A 17,063-nucleotide genomic window follows, 5' to 3' on the forward strand; every position below is an offset into this window, starting at 1 on the left:
TGAGCTATTGAGCTAACTAGTAAGTCTCTCGGATTAACTTAAGTCTAAATTTAAGAACGTTTTCAAACGGAGTAGAGAAGAAGGACAAATAAACTTAAAGCTTACCACTTCCACATGGAATGGGAGGATAACATATTCACTATGTCTTCTTAATCTACGCAAAGTCGTTCCGTCATGTTCTGCTTTCAGGTACTAAAGGCTGCCATTGGTCCGTCATGTTCTGCTTTCAGGTACTAAAGGCTGCCATTGGTCCGTCATGTTCTGCTTTCAGGTACTAAAGGCTGCCATTGGTCCGTCATGTTCTGCTTTCAGGTACTAAAGGCTGCCATGGGTCTGTCATGTTCTGCTTTCAGACATTAAAGGCTGCCAGTGGTCCGTCATGTTCTGCTTTTAGGTACTAAAGGCTGCCATTGGTCCGTCATGTTCTGCTTTCGGGTACTAAAGGCTGCCATTGGTCCGTCATGTTCTGCTTTCAGGTACTAAAGGCTGCCATTGGTCCGTCATGTTCTGCTTTGAGGCATTAAAGGCTGCCATTGGTCTGTCATGTTCTGTTTTCAGACATTAAAGGCTGCCATTGGTCCGTCATGTTCTGCTTTCAGGTACTAAAGGCTGCCATTGGTCCGTCATGTTCTGCTTTCAGGTACTAATTAATAAAGTGTGCCTTTTTCTTCATTTGTCATATGCACACTTTCAAATCTTGTTTTTGTAATAGTAATAGTAAATTATTGACTATATTTTTGCTTAAAAGTAAAAATTGTACTTTGATATATAAGCTTCATTTTGCATTTAATTGTATTTATTTGCACACTTAATAAGACAATAAGACAAGAAAACAACAAGAATTCCAATAGCACAGACAATATTACAAATACTACTATTAGTTTTTTTCACTGCAATTTTCTATAGCAGGGTTGTCCAAAGTGTGCATCCTTTCATTTTTCACTATGTGGTCTGCAGTTTGGACACCCAAAATGAAATGGATGAAGCTAAACATTAGCATTACTTTGTGTTGGGTTAGCTTTACCCTGGTGAAAGTGGATCTTTCATTTTTTTGGATTGGAACAGGTTTAAAGGGGTTTCACCGCCAAGGTGATGAACTTCATCTCACGGTGGACGGAGACACACAGACAACGTTTGGTTAGCACGTGGAGGACATGGACGAAGACGCACCGCGGATACAACATGAAGACGCAAATATTCCACCCTGAAGTGCAGCTTGGTATAACAATGAAAGACGTTTTACACTCATCTCAGCAGTATTACTAGCAGCGCTATTTGAAGGAACTGTGCAAATGAAATACGAGCACCACGGGGGTCCTGTGGTCTAAACATGGACAGCAAAGGTTACATGGCAACCCTGGCAGATGATCCTCTTGAAAGATTCTTTTCATGGGCAGTTTGGAGGAATCTACTTGCCGTGTTTCAGTGCTCTCTGGAAACAAACACAACACTGATGACGTTCAGCCCAATCATCCAAAATACACTTACAAGTAACGAAAAGCACAACAAAGAATACAAGCCTAATTAGTATTTGTATTGTACTGCAGTAACAGATACCACACACACTCTAACAACAACATTACAAATATAAGCACATTTATTTAGTTTTTACCTAAATGAAGCATTTTGAAGCAAAATGAAGTCTAAATGAAGTCAAATACAAACATAAGACATTGATTGTAATGATGTAGTACTGTACACCGGTCACTAGGTGTCAGTAATGTTACTGTAATGTTGGGTGAGACACACAAGCACCAGACTTGATTGTTGTTTTTTCTTGTAGATGTGTATGATCGCAGGCACAATAAAATCACTAATAAAAAACATGGCTACTGTTACGCACGCTAAGCTAACCTCTGATGTCACTTCCTGCCTACCCCCACCCCCCTCATCAGCTCCTCAAGGGAACACATTTACAACAACCTTTATGTCTTATTTTTTCTTATTATGTTTACTATATTGGGTAATGTGAGTGTAAAGGTGACTGTGGGGGTGTTATTTCATGTCTAAAGTGCTCTAATAAACATTTTTAGAACACGTTTTCTATGCTCTAACTGCAAAAATATTCAATTTATATATAAGGAATCCTACTTTGCAGAATTGTAGCATGGTCGGGTAAACAGCGTCATCACGTTTACCATGGTGAGGATTGCTATGATTTGCTAAGATATATTAACCAGTGTTATTATGTCTTATTTTCTCTTATTATGTGTACTATAATGGGTAATGTGAATGTAAAGATGACTGTGGGGGTGTTATTTCATGTCTAAAGGGCTCTAATAAACATTTTTAGAACATGTTTTCTATGCTCTAACTGCGAAAATATTCAATTTATATAAAGAATTCTACTTTGCAGAAATGTACCAAGGTCGGGTAACCAGTGTCATCACATTTACCATGGGGAGGATTGCTATGATTTGCTAAGATGTATTAACCAGTGTTAGAGTCCATCCATACATCATGATGAGTATTTCCCCTGTAAAGGCAGATGTCTGTGTACGTACCTTGTGAGCGTTGTCAGCAAGCTGATGGGCTGCGTGCACCAGCCCCAGAGTCTTGTCTTCAGCTGGAGTCAGCCTGTCGCCACGCTCGCCCAGAACCACGTTCATGCGATGGACGGCATTACCCACAGCGCCCCCTGCTGCCCGCGCTTCAGCCTGACCTGCTGATGCACACAAAATATATCAGCGACGGTCTGGCAAAGTGAGTAATCAGCCTAGTACTCTTCTTGTATCACAACATTTGCTGAAGGAAAACAGCACTCTGAGGCATCAATCCACTGGAAGAAAATGTTTTGTATTATAACGAAAAGGTCACTACAAAACATGCCAACACTGCCACCTAGTGGCCTCACAGAGATATAGCATTAAGCAGTAAAATCCAATCATATAGACATTTTTCAAAGATGAAAAAAGGCAGTTGTTGCTCCAATTTGTTTATTTTTTTTAATGGATAAGTGGTAACATATCAAAGTTGTGCAAAGTTGAAAGTTGATAAATGAAAAAAACTAGTAATTATGATTTTATTCACATAATAATACAACTTTTTCTACAACCTAATTAATTAAAAATTACTCTTTACTTTTCTTTGCTTCTCATAATATTACAACTTTGAAAAACAGTGGCTCCTGAAATGCTACAAAAAAATCTTTCCTAATATTATGATGTTATTCTTATAAAATTGAAACTTTTTCTCATTAGATAAGAATGTTTTTCTTAATATTTGTTGACTTTGTTTTTGTAAAATTACAGCATTTTTTTCTATTTTTGCTGTTGTTGGAGTTTTCTTGATAAATTATATTTTTATGTGCTATTTACTGTTTACGCTGTACATTGTTGTTCATATTTGATGACATCTATTTATTCTCCACATTGGTATTATTATTATTATTTATTTTTATTTATATTTATCTATCTATTTATCCATCCATCTATCCATCTATCTATCTATCTATCCCCATCCATCCATCCATCCATATCTATCTAGTTAGTCTAGTACTTAAGTACTTAAGTCTTTTGCATGCTTTCTTTTTCAATAAAATGTTCCAATGTCAAGGACCCGCTAGGACACCACAAGACTTTGGTTCTTGCAGGGCACCAAAACGTGCAGATGGGATCTTAGCCGACCTTTGAAATGCAACCCAAGTGGGACCGACTGCGAGTCGCATCCTGGCATCTGTCCCAGGCATTACGCTCGGCTATGAGGGGCGTTCATGGCACACTGAGCGCCCGAAACGCCAGCTTCTGTACTGTATTGTATTGGCTCCACCTCTCCCAAATCAACAAAGTCGCCACTCATGTGACTGCACCCTCAGCCCCCGCCACCGAGCACAAAGACGCCTTTCAGCCGCAACGAGGTGCAGATCAGACGAGACAATAAACAATAGACAAAAACACAAAACATCACAATTGACACACAAAATAAAACATGGTGTCGTACAAAGTGTTGCCACGGGAACCATACGCTCTGGCATTTGCAGTTTTTAGTAGCTGTCAGACTACCTCGTCTTCTTATCGTATCGTGGTCGAGGGGTTGGTTGCCCAAGTGACCCTAAGACCTCCCAAGGTAAACCGTTAGCGGAACCGCAGCTCCAGGAGGTGCAATGTGGTTTTCGTCCTGGCCATGGAAGACTGGATCAGCTCTACACCCTTGCAAGGGTACTGGAGTCTGGAGTTGGCCCCAACCGGTCTACATGTGCTTTATGGACTTGGAAAAGACCCAGGGGGGTGGGGCTGCCTTGTACAACCGGAGGAACCTGGTTGGCATTGCCAGCAGATGTCAAGCCAGTTCCTGGTGAACTTTGGTCTCTGCCAAGGCCGCCCTTTGTCCCTGATCCTGTTCAGAATCTTCAATGACAGAATGTCCAGATGCAGGCCTTGAGGACAGGTGAGGGCCTTCGGATCTGATCTCTGCTATTTGCATAGCCTCATCAGGCTGTGACCTTCAGTGTGTACTGGGGAAGTTCACAGCACCCCCAAATCTGGGGTCATGGTTCTCAGCGGGGAAAAGGGTTGGGATTGAGGTCTTGTCCCAGGTAGAGGGGTTTACGGGCGTCTTGTTCTCGAGTGAGGGACAGCTGAAGCACGAGATCGTCAGGTAAAGCTTTCAATGTACCATTTGATTTACATTCCAACCCTCGCCTATGGTCATGAGCTTCAGGACCTAAGACCCCCTGGAGGGATTTGGGTCTCATAGCTGGCCTGGGAATCCCTCCGTGTCTCCCTCGGTGAAGAGGTGCTTGGAGATTGGGAAGTCCGACTGGATAAGCAGAAGAAAATGGATGGATGGACAAGCTAGTCTGTTACGTGCCCTCATGTAATTCCTCAGGGTTTGTCCCGTGCAGACTTGAGTTTCTCTGGAGGAAAAACCTACCTAGCAACGTGCTAAGATGGTCCGTCGCTCCTCCATTGTTAATTCCCTTTTTTTCTCGCCATTTTCTCTCAACAAATGACTTGGTGCAGTACAATGCTGTTCAAGTGATGTTCACGAGGGAATAGTACCACACTGTTCACCAGACAGAGTACTTGGTAAGCACTCCAGAACTTGGAAGACCTGTAGGGACTAGTTCTACCAACAATCAAGGCTTATAATCAACCTCCATTCCTGCAGAACAGCGATAGATTGTTGACCCAGTTTGTGGTCCCTAAAACAACTGAAATATATTCACTTTCAGTTTTGGGTAAGCTTAGCCTGTGGCACCTCCTTCTAAATATGTTTTTAACATGATCAGAGCCCTCTAGACATGAAATAACACCCTTATAGTCACTTTATTACCCAATATTGTAGGCATAATTACAGAAAATAAGACATAAACGAGATGTGTTTTTGTGTGTTTTGCTATAAATATGCAATGGTGGCACAAACAGGAAGTGACATTGGGTTCTCAGACTTGAGTTTTACCTTGCAGTAGCCAGTGTTAGGGATTATGGTAATGGTAGAGGTAATGGTGATGGTAATGGTAGTGGTAATGGTAATGGTAATGGTAATGGTAATGGTTTTATTTCATTTGAACATGCATCAGATTCCAATTGAGTGCATCCCATAATCAGTTCCCAGTTCCACATGTCCAAAAGGAGTAGGAAGAAGCAAAGCTTATTAAATCCTACCCCTCCATCTGGTACTTTTACAATCACTAACTGTTACATTTGTTCACTTCCTGCTTTCCTAATATAGTTTAAGTTTTTTTGTTTTTAATTTTAATTTTAATTTTAATTTTAATTTTAATTTTAATTTTAATTTTAATTTTAATTTTAATTTTAATTTTAATTTTAATTTTAATTTTAATTTTAATTTTAATTTTAATTTTAATTTTAATTTTAATTTTAATTTTGACTGGTGACTGGTTCAAGACTCTTCATCCTTGTATTTAGCAAACATCAACTGCTTGTATTGTTTCTTGAATTGGCTCATCGTTGTGCATTGTTTGATTTCCTTACTCAATCCATTCCATAGTTTGATTCCACATACTGAAATGCTATGGCTAGCATAACGTAGTCCTAGCATAGAAGTGTTTCAAATGTACTTCTTCCCTGAGATCATATTTCTCCTCTCTTGTAGAGAAGTATTGGATGACATTTTTAGCTAATTGCTTATTTTTAGCCTTATGCATTATTTTAGCTGTTTGAAGATGAACTATATCAGCAAGTTGAAGTATTTGTGATTTTAGAAATAAGGAGTTAGTATGTTCTCTGTAGGCGCCATTATGAATTATCCTTACTGACCTTTTTTGCAGTACATTTAGCGAGTGAAGATTGCTTTTATAGTTATTAGCCCATATTTCCACACAATAAGTAAGATATGGTAGAACCAGAGAGCAATAAAGAGTGTGGAGTGATTTCTGATTGAGAACAAATTTTGCTTTGTTCAATATTGAAATATTTCTGGCCACCTTATTGTTGTGCCTGTTGTGAGATCACTCAAACCTGCAATAAAAGCCTGTTGTTCTGGTGATCAAGTCTGGTGCTTGTGTATCTCACCCAACATGACAGTAACATTCCTGATACCGAGTGACCATTAGCGACGACATATCACAACATCTTAGAATGAATACCTTCTGAATAGCACCTTCGTTTAACCCTTAGATGCACGAGTGACCTCCTTACACTCTACCATAAGTGGGTCACAAATGACCCATACTAGAATCAATGCCTTTTTATGCCAATTTTGCCATTTTGGTTAGGAATAATCACTTGTATGATATTTAGTATTATATTTAGGACCACATAAGAATGATTTGATCCAGCATCTGTAGGACCATTTCAGCTGTGTATCTAGCAGCCAAGGCATGGATGAGGAAACAAAAGAGTAATGGCCAACAATACATATAGTAATGTTAGCCAGCTAGTGTCAGCTTGTTATAAAGTAGGCTCATTTGTTCATAATACTAACAGTCATGAAGGACACATACACAATATTATATGAAGATAATACTTGTTGTATTAGCACTATATGTGTAAAATAATCTTCCTGAGGGGTGACACTTCTGATATAGTCTGTGTGGTCTACAGAATTTATTCCTGACAGCCAACGTTGATAAGAATCAAAGGTTCCTATTGGATTCCATAGAAAATGCATGTGGATCATTTTTCACCCACTTATGGAAGGTTGGGGTAGTAACACAAAAACTACATTTTCTTAAAATTTATAAAAGGTAAAATTGTGAATGGCATGATATTAAAACATGTTTTTTAGGAATACATGAAATATGAAATTATGAAAAATTTTCATTACAAAGATATTTCAAGAAAACAACCTGACCGGGTCATTTTTGACCCACTTATGGAAGGTTGGAGTTGTAACACAAAAACTAAAATTTCTTAAAATGTATAAAAGGTAAGTTAAAAATGTGAATGGTATGATATTAAAAACATGTTTTTAGGAATACCTGGAATATGAAATGATGAAAATTTTTCATTACGAATATATTTCAAGAAAACAACCTGACCAGTTCATTTTTGACCAACTTATAGAAGGTTGGGGTAGTAACACACAAACTAAAATTTCTTAAAATTTATAAAAGGTAAGTTAAAAATGTGAATGGCCTCATATTAAAAACATTATTTTTTAGGAATACATGGAATATGAAATGCTGAAAAATTTTCATACGAAGATATTTCAAGAAAACAACCTGACCAGGTCATTTTTGACCCACTTATGGAAGGTTGGGGTAGTAACACAAAAACAAAAATTTCTTAAAATGTATAAAAGGTAAGTTAAAATGGCATGATATCAAAAACATGTTTTTTTTTTAGGAATACCTGGAATATGAAATGATAAAAAATGTTTATTATGAAGATATTTCAAGAAAACAACCTGACCAGGTTATTTTTGACCCACTTATGGAAGGTTGGGGTCGTAACACAAAAACTAAAATTTCTTAAAATGTATAAAAGGTAAGTTAAAAATGTGAATGGCCTCATATTAAAAACATATTATTTTTTAGGAATACCTGTAATATGAAATGATGAAAAAATTTCATTACGAAGATATTTCAAGAAAACAACCTGACCAGGTCATTTTTGACCCACTTAAGTATGCATCTCAGGCAGGGGTCTCAAACTCAATGTACCTGGGGGCCACCGAAGCTAGGTTCTGGGTGAAGCCGGGCCGCATCAGGTTTTCAATAAAAACCCAAAACGCATTTATTAAAAACTGGAAAAAAAATCAATAAAAAAACTATCTTCAATGCTTTTACTTCTGCTATACCCTACACTTTTTCAGTACTTTGGTTCCGGTTTTCCACACCAAAATATCTGATAAAACATTCCACTGTTCTCAAATATCTTAATTTTTATTTTTCTATACACAAAATAAGTAAACACATTAAGAATAAAGACAATAAATCAATCAATCAGTAATAAATAAGTAATAATAATAAAACAGCAAATAAGAAAAACGTAAGAAACCACATACAGTTGGTAGAGAAATTATTTTTTTCAGATTCAAATGTACAGTATTAACAGTTATTTAACCTTTAACATGAACATTAATGAAACTTAATCATTTGACCCAATTAGCAAGTTAGCATCGTACTCAGTTCCATCTGGGAGCAGCGTGGTAACTTTAACAACATGTTTGATGAGATGCTTTATCTTGACGTGTATTTTCCCTTTTATTCCAAATCATTTCCTGCATTTATTTGTACCCAGCATCATAAGCCTTTAGCTTCATTGCTAATCCAAAGCAAAACAGGACGGGGTAACAGGGTAGGGTAACAGTATGGGTGGGGCAAAATCATGTTAATTGTGTCCGCTGTGCACACAGCTTGAAGCTGTCATTTCAACATTAAACTTTGGTATCAAGGTGGGGGCCTCAATCTAGCATCTTGCGGGCCGCATTTGGCCCGCGGGCCGCAAGTTTGAGACCCCTGAGCTAAGGGTTAAGGGATTGAGTGACTTGAGTGATGAGACTTATTACCAGTACCCATAACTCAACTAGAAAACCAAACAAGGAAACACGATTACCTTTACTCAGTGAGTGTCTTTGCTGTGCGGCCATGTTGTTCTTCAAGTGGTTGAAGAAGGCTTTGCAGCGGTAGATGAACAGGTTCATGGTGGAGGCATCTGGCAACAAAACAAGGATACAAGAAAGCTCGCTGGTGTCCATGCTGGGACCAGTACTGCTGGGTGTTCCCATGCTTCCCAAAGGCAGTTTTCATTACCTCTGGTGAGTTTGGACGGGCAGTTGATGAACTCCGGTAGTTTGGGTACAACCAAGCTCTTCCGTCGGGCCTGCTGTGTTCTCGGTAAAGGGGAGGAGTCACTAGGACCAGCCTCCGGAACCTGATGGGCCCCCTGGCGGTTTGTCTTGACCAGACTTCCTGACTTCCCCTCCCAGTGAGTCTGGCAAGCCCGATACAGTATCTGGACCAGAATACACTTCTCTGCCGCGGAGCTGGCCACCCACTGATCCACCATGTTGACAAAGACCAGGTCAAACTCAGGACAGTCCTACAGACGAGAAGCTAACACAGTGACCAAGCTACGACTTAAATGTCATATTTCTATGGACCTAAATGAACCTTGTTGGGGTTGATGCCGTTGACCTGTCTCAGCTGCTCCACCGCCCACTGGGACGTCCTTGTGAAGGTCGAGGCGCCACTGAAGCGTTTCACCTTTGAAATGATTAGCTGGTGTGGCCTGGTGTCGGTCACTACAGATACGCAAACGTTCCAAAAACATGCATATTAGGTTACCTGGGTGGACCCCGCCTCTCGCCCGAAGACAACTGGGATAGGCTCCAGCATACATAGTGAGGATAAGCGGTAGAGAAAATGGATGGATTTTGACATTTTGATGCTATCGCTATTTTAGCCTTCCTTATGCTTAACATGACCATAGCTGAGGGTAGGAACGTAGATGGGAACATAGATGAAGTTCTGCCTTTCTGCTCAGCTCTCTCTTCACCACAACGGACCAATGACTTAGCGACCAAAAGGACAAGATGTTGGGTACCAGTGGCCCAGTGGAAACTCGGAGGAGAACCGCTGCTCCTTCGCAGGAGAGGAACCAGACGAGGTGACTTTTGCATTTGGTCGGGATGCCTTCTGGAAACCTCCCAGGAGAAGTGTTCAGGGCATGTCGGACCAGTAGACCCAGGACACATTGGAGAGACTACTATGTCTCTCAACTGGCTTGGAACCACCTCAGCATCCACCAGGACGAGCTGAAGGAAGTGTGTGGTACACAACCTCTCCATCCATGAGCACTTTTTCTTTCCTATTCGTAATTTCCATCCATCCATCCTTTTTCCTCCGCTTATCCGGGTCCGGGTCGCGGGGGCAGCAGTCTTAGTAAGGAAGCCCAGACTTCCCGGTCCCCGGCCACCTCCTCCAGCTCCACCGGGAGGACACCAAGGCGTTCCCAGGCCAGCTGTGAGACATAATCCCTCCATCGTGTCCTAGGTCTGCCCCGGGACCTTTTCCCAACTGGGCATGCCCGGAACACCTCAGCAGGGAGGCGTCCGGGAGACATCCGGACTAGATGCCCGAGCCACCTCAACTGACTCCTCTCGTTGTGAAGGAGAAGCGGCTCCGCCACCTACCACCTATGGGGGCAAGCATAAGGGTCCGGTGCATTGTGTGTTGGGTGGCGGTCAAGGGCGGATGCATGGGCGACCTGGTCTTCGGCGGCCAAATCTGGTTCTATTCGTACTTTGTATTCCTGAAAGTTGACAGTCATGGATCTGGGTTCAGGAGTCGAGTTGGGTTTTGTGTGAGCTCATGGTGGGAATCCGAATGTACAGGTCTGGGTCTCTAGCTGGTAGATAAATACTTTTAATATTGTAGTACTCGTATGGTACGGTGTGCTGGTTTACATTGTGGTTGTCATAGTACTCCACTGCTGGCGTGAGACTTGTACCTGACACACAAATGAAGGTCGCATAGTCGCCTTTGGATACGGGAGACAGGAAGGACATCCTCTTCTTTTTCCTCCTCCGCACCTCCACCGCCACCAGCATCCGCTCATCGCTGGGGATGAAGACATCTTTGTTGATGGCAGACTGGCTGCTCATTGTTGTGGTCAGACCTGCACAAATGTCACACACACACACACACACATGCACACACACACATGCGCGCACACACATTCACACATGCACGCACACATACACACACACACGCACACATACAAACACGCACGTACACACACACACAGGCTTGTGAAGGATGATGGACTGAATCAGAACCTTCAAGTCAAAATATAATTTTTATTTATGTTTTTTTTTAAATATTCTGCAGTGGTGTCCAAAATGCAGCCTGGGGGCCATTGGCGGCCCATGGCTGGGTTTTTTTGTTGTTTTAATTTAAAACCCAATTTAACAAAAAAACTAAAAAGAAACAGCAATAATGGAAAAATCATCAGTAATTTTCCAAGAATAAGTTATGATAATTTTACAAGTATAATGCCATAATATTATGAGAAAAATAACACATTAGTATCATAAAGTTGCAATACAGTTGACAAACACCAATATACAAACTATCATCCAGTCTCCTTACTACCACAATTCTCTAAAATGATTGAGAAGCTATTCAACAATAGGCTGGATACATTAATTATTAATGCCAACAAATTACTATCAGAAAGTCAGTATGGATACAAAGCTAATATTTCTACCTCCATGCCACTGATTAAAATGAGGGAGGAAATGACTAACACTATAGATCAGAGGAAGTGTGCAGCCGCAGTATTCATGGATCTGACAAAAGCCTTTGATACAATCAATCATGACATCCTAATAACGACATTAGAAAGGTACAGAATAAGAGGATTAGTTCTGAACTGGGTCAAAAGCTACTTAGCTGACAGGAAGCAATACGTACAGCTAGGAGAATACACATCTGCAAGTTCATATATTACGTGTGGAGAACCCCAGGGGTCAATACTGGGACCAAAACTGTTCAACTTGTACATCCATGATATCTCCAAAGTTACGAAAGACTTAAAGCTGGTATTATTTGTGGATGATACCACTGCTTTTTGTTCCGGAGAGAGTACAGACCAAATCATTAGAAAGGTCAGAGAAGAAATGGTCACACTAAAAAGATGGTTTGATGATAATAGATTGTCCTTGAACCTAAGTAAAACTAAAATCATGCTGTTTGCTAACAGCAGAAAGGACACGTACCAGCAAATACAAATAGACGGTGTAGACATTGAAAGGGTGAAGGAAAATACATTTCTGGGGATCACAATAGATGAAAATATGAGCTGGAAACCTCATATTACAAATATACAACATAAGGTGGACAGAAATATTTCAATATTGAACAAAGCAAAATTTGTTCTCAATCAGAAATCACTCCACACTCTTTATTGCTCTCTGGTTCTACCATATCTTATTGTGTGGAAATATGGGCTAATAACTATAAAAGCAATCTTCACTCGCTAAATGTACTGCAAAAAAGGTCAGTAAGGATAATTCATAATGCCGCCTACAGAGAACATACTAACTCCTTATTTCTAAAATCACAAATACTTCAACTTGCTGATATAGTTCATCTTCAAACAGCTAAAATAATGCATAAGGCTAAAAATAAGCAATTAGCTAAAAATGTCATCCAATACTTCTCTACAAGAGAGGAGAAATATGATCTCAGGGAAGAAGTACATTTGAAACACTTCTATGCTAGGACTACGTTATGCTAGCCATAGCATTTCAGTATGTGGAATCAAACTATGGAATGGATTGAGTAAGGAAATCAAACAATGCACAACGATGAGCCAATTCAAGAAACAATACAAGCAGTTGATGTTTGCTAAATACAAGGATGAAGAGTCTTGAACCAGTCATGATGTGCTATATATATCACTATATTGACACTTACTATGGTACCCATTATGGCATTGGATGCTCATATCACCTCCTACGAGGTACCAGGTACATTATTAAAAACAAAAAAAACCTTAAACTGTATTATGGAAAGCAGGAAGTGAACAAATGTAACAGTTAGTGATTGTAAAAGTACCAGATGGAGGGGTAGGATTTAATAAGCTTTGCTTCTTCCTACTCCTTTTGGACATGTGGAACTGGGAACTGATTATGGGATGCACTCAATTGGAATCTGATGCATGTTCAAATGAAATTAAACCATTACCATTACCATGAAAAATATATATTTTAATTTTAGAAAATAATTTTGAAAACAGCAGAAATTGAAAAAAATTGCTGTATTTTTTTAGTTTAAATATGTCATAAAAATGTCATATTCTAACGAGACAAAAAGTCTTGATATTACGAGAATAAACTCCTAATATTATTAGAATAAATAATGTCAGTTTAGTAGCATATATTAAAGAAAAATATATTTTTTAAGCCATCATAATAAGTCATATATGTATAGAAGCAAAGTTGACAAAACATAATTGACCTGGGCAAAGAGTTATAATATAATGGAAATGAAGCCAAAATATAATGGGAATAAAGTTATTATGTTACGAGAACAAAATGTATGAAGATTATTTTGGAGAAAAGGTGAAATATCTGGCAAAACAGGATAAAATGGGGAAAAAGAGCAAAGTTGTTCCTGTTAATATGCCTTTTCAGCTATATGACAGAGCTGAGATGCAGTATATAATATGCAGTATATAATATGCAGTATTCTATGCAGTATATAACTCCTTAGCATATCATACCGTACGTGTTGCTTTACAAAATATCACAGTGATCCTTGCATCCTTTCATTTTCACTATGTGTGGCCCTCGCTGGAAAACGTTGGACACGCCTGGCATACAACATCTGTATCACGTTTCTTATTTCCGTGTTCTTGTGTTTCCTTATCCAAAATATCCCCAAAAACTAGTGGATGCCCCACAGGGGAGGTCATAGGTCACACTTAGGCATCCTCATTGAAGAGTCATCAAGAAAAAGTAGACATATTGTTGTCACTCTCAGGTCTACACAACCTTAACTTTCACTTTCTAGAGAGGTATAGACTCTGTGTACTTTCATTTTGGGCTTGTATTCAAGTCTAACCAAATATACGTGCAGTCATCTCTCAATATAATTTTTTTCAATTTAATTTATTTTTTTTCGCAATATTTTTTGTTTCCTGTTTAAGGTCTGGAAGGGTGTTAAAACCATCCCAGGCTACAACCCCAAGAAGCTGACAGCTCTGTAAAGTTTGATCAATTCCCTCGTTTATGGCAATTCATTGGTTCCAGACCCGACTGTGATTAGTGGATTTTCACAAAGTAAGATTTAATATTAATAAAAGTAATATTTTTGTTGTTATGGCATAGTAAACCTGTTTATGAGCTTCATTTTTTTACATTATTAAAGCCCTTTAGACAGGAAATAACACCCCTATAGTCAACTTTATATCTGTAATATATATATATAGGAGGCATCATCAGAGAAAATAAGACAGACGAGACATAAATATGATAACATACTGTAGATAGCACTTCCTGTTTTTTTCTGGCCAGCGTACTTCCTGCTATTGTCTCATCAAGGTAGACTTTACACTCGTATTGGCCAATAAAGTAGACATAATAAGAGCAAATAAGAGAGCCATCTAAGACGTGAGTACAATTCCTGCTTGAGCAGAGCCACAGTAAATGTCTTCCCTAGGGAACCTTGGTGGTGGGCAGAGATGCTTGGAGGACACAAAGTGACATCGCACGTTCAGAGTTGACTTTTATGGCCCCAACAGTTATTGTTATGATTAGCAGGTAATTATTATTGTGGCTGCAATACATGTTGACTGAACAATTACTGACACCAAGTGGCCAATGTAGAATATTACAGTCAAAAGTCGAATGTTTCTTCTGCCTTGTCTTTGTATTTAATTCATTGAGTAAGTTCATTCAGGTTTATTTGTTGAAGATTTAAAAAAAATTATGATATAGTTCAAGGGACACATATTCATATTTATTAATCTCATATTAAAAGCCTCACCTGCCTCCCCTGACAGCACGTCACTGTCTCGCTGCACTACACACACGCAACAAAAGCTCTGGTATGTTTGTGACTTACCTCTCGTCGTACTCTGGAAGGGCAAAGGATGTTCCTGTTAGTAGAAAGTTCTGTTAGTCAGGAGTTAGATGGAGTGGACAACATCGCTACCGTGAATTTATACCCGGGAGGCGCAGCCAGGGGAGCGCCTTGCTGCCCGGACACATGGAGCACTGTGTGACCTTGAGAGGAGGATGACGCCGCGGGAAACAGTCACTCTCTGTTTGACACAATCACATCATTTACACGCACACGTGTTTGCACATATTCACACGTATTCACATGTGTTCACACGTCTTCATACAAGTTCACACGTCTCACACGTGCTCACACGTCTTTACACGAATTCACACGTGTTCACATGTCTTCATACAAGTTCATACATGTTCACACGTCTTCATACATGTTCACACGTCTTCACACATGTTCACACGTAGTCACATGTGAACATATAGTCACACGTGTGCACAGGGTAGTCACACGTCTTCATATATGTTCACACGTCTTCACACATGTTCACACGTCTTCATACATGTTCACACGGGTTCACACGTCTTCACACATGTTCACACGTCTTCATACATGTTCACACGGGTTCACACGTCTTCACACATGTTCACACGTCTTCACGCATGTTCACACGTAATCACACATGTTCACACGTCTTCATACATGTTCACACGGGTTCACACATCTTCACACATGTTCACATGTCTTCACACGTAGTCACACATCTTTACAGGAATTTACACATGTTCACACATGTTCACACATAGTCACATGTCTTCACACATGTTCACACGTCTTCATACATAGTCACACATGTTCACGTACCGACACAATCCGTCCTGACAAACCTTCAGACGTCCAAACACCTTTTTCACTTTGACAGTTTTGGATCGTGTGGCCTTTGAGGATTGTGGGATTCCCCAATGTTAATTCGCCAAAAAACCATGATTGGTTACGAGTCCCAAAAGACAAGTCCAAGTCAATCTGAAGTCTTTCTGTGGGACTTGTCTCTGAGTGACAAACTCCAGTCCACATCTCTGCCTTCCCAGGCCAGCATGGAGACATGGTCTCACCAACATGTCCTTGGTCTTCCTAACAGTCGGGCGTGCCCTGAACACACCCCCATGGAGGCATTCAAGAGGCCAAATGCCCGAGTCGCCTCATTTGGCTCCCCACGGTGCAGCAGCTCTACTCTGAGTTTCTCCCAGATGACAGTTGATCCTACCTTTACAACCCTCTAAATGCGTCTTTACACATTATTAGAGCCCTCTGGACATGGAATAGCATCCCTATAGTCACTTTTACACTCTGATTATCAAATACAGTAGACATAATAAGATAAAAACCTTGTTGGTGATAACGTGCAGTAGGAGCTGTCTCTCTTTCGAATGCACAGGAAAGGTGAGGCCATACGGTCCAGGATGTGTTCATGTCTCCATAAGGATCTGTGGATGATGGCAACATTTTAAAAGGTTCCCTGCACTAATGGCTGCTCGGTTCTGAACATCAACACCACCTTCATACCTCCCGTTTTTAATAGAAATAAGATTGACGGAGTCCACCTTGGGGGTCTCAGGGTCTCGGGTCTGCAGATGATGTGGTCCTGATGGTCTCATAAGGCTGTGACGTTCAGCGTTTACTGGGATGGTTGTCCGGTGTGAAGCTTCTGGGATGAGACTCAGCATCCATTCTTCCCCGATACAAACGTGTGGATTGGCGGTCGAGTATCTCGGGGTCTTTTTCACGAGCGAGTGACGGCTGGAGCACGAGATTGACAGGAAGTGGTAGAGTGTTGAAGAGAGCGTTCCTGAGTTCTGGGTTGGGACCGGAAGAAGGAGCTTGTGGCCGGTGAACATGGAGAAGAGCCAGTTGAGGTGGATCGGGCATCGAACGTGGATGCCTGCTGGGAAGACCTATAAGACAAGCTGGAGGGATTACTGTACATGTTACAACTGGCCCGGGAAAGTCTTACAGGTGGAACTGGAAGACCGGGATGTTTAGGCTTTCCTATTCCTATTGAGACTACTTTGTCTTCCATCAGTGGAAGAAAATGGATGATGGAAAATGTCTTCAAGCCATGACAAGACCAGAGAAA

At 40.3% G+C, this 17,063-nt stretch overlaps 1 protein-coding gene across 2 annotated transcripts; it reads right to left on the reverse strand.

The window, feature by feature from the left end:
- Positions 1–778: 778 nt before the first annotated feature.
- Positions 779–15,143, reverse strand: stxbp6l (syntaxin binding protein 6 (amisyn), like). 2 transcript variants are annotated; one of them, XM_058068851.2, is made up of 7 exons: positions 14,981–15,143; positions 10,860–11,027; positions 9,521–9,651; positions 9,161–9,449; positions 8,964–9,062; positions 2,505–2,662; positions 779–1,432 (listed from the first exon to the last, which is right to left on the reverse strand). In XM_058068851.2, the coding sequence occupies exons 2-7, from the start codon at positions 11,011–11,013 to the stop codon at positions 1,409–1,411; spliced, it is 855 nt and encodes a 284-aa protein (XP_057924834.2). In that variant the 5' UTR covers positions 11,014–11,027; positions 14,981–15,143; the 3' UTR covers positions 779–1,408. The 2 variants fall into 2 exon arrangements, with proteins under 2 accessions (XP_057924834.2, XP_057924824.2); XM_058068841.2 differs by having other exon boundaries at positions 2,505–2,665.
- Positions 15,144–17,063: the final 1,920 nt, after the last annotated feature.

This window comes from Doryrhamphus excisus, linkage group LG11 (genome assembly GCF_037039965.1).
Source record: "Doryrhamphus excisus strain RoL-2023G ecotype Guam linkage group LG11, RoL_Dexc_Guam_v1.1, whole genome shotgun sequence".
Taxonomy (NCBI): domain Eukaryota; kingdom Metazoa; phylum Chordata; class Actinopteri; order Syngnathiformes; family Syngnathidae; genus Doryrhamphus; species Doryrhamphus excisus.

Bases quoted from the DNA above. Each gene is read 5' to 3' on its own strand.
- stxbp6l (XM_058068841.2), bottom strand. From the start codon at position 11,013: ATGAGCAGCCAGTCTGCCATCAACAAAGATGTCTTCATCCCCAGCGAT. The intron at 9,652-10,859 runs GTACAAGTCTCA...GCGTATCTGTAG, and splicing joins GACCTTCATTTGTGTGTCAG to TGACCGACACCAGGCCACAC. The intron at 9,450-9,520 runs GTTCATTTAGGT...TCTCGTCTGTAG, and splicing joins ACGGCATCAACCCCAACAAG to GACTGTCCTGAGTTTGACCT.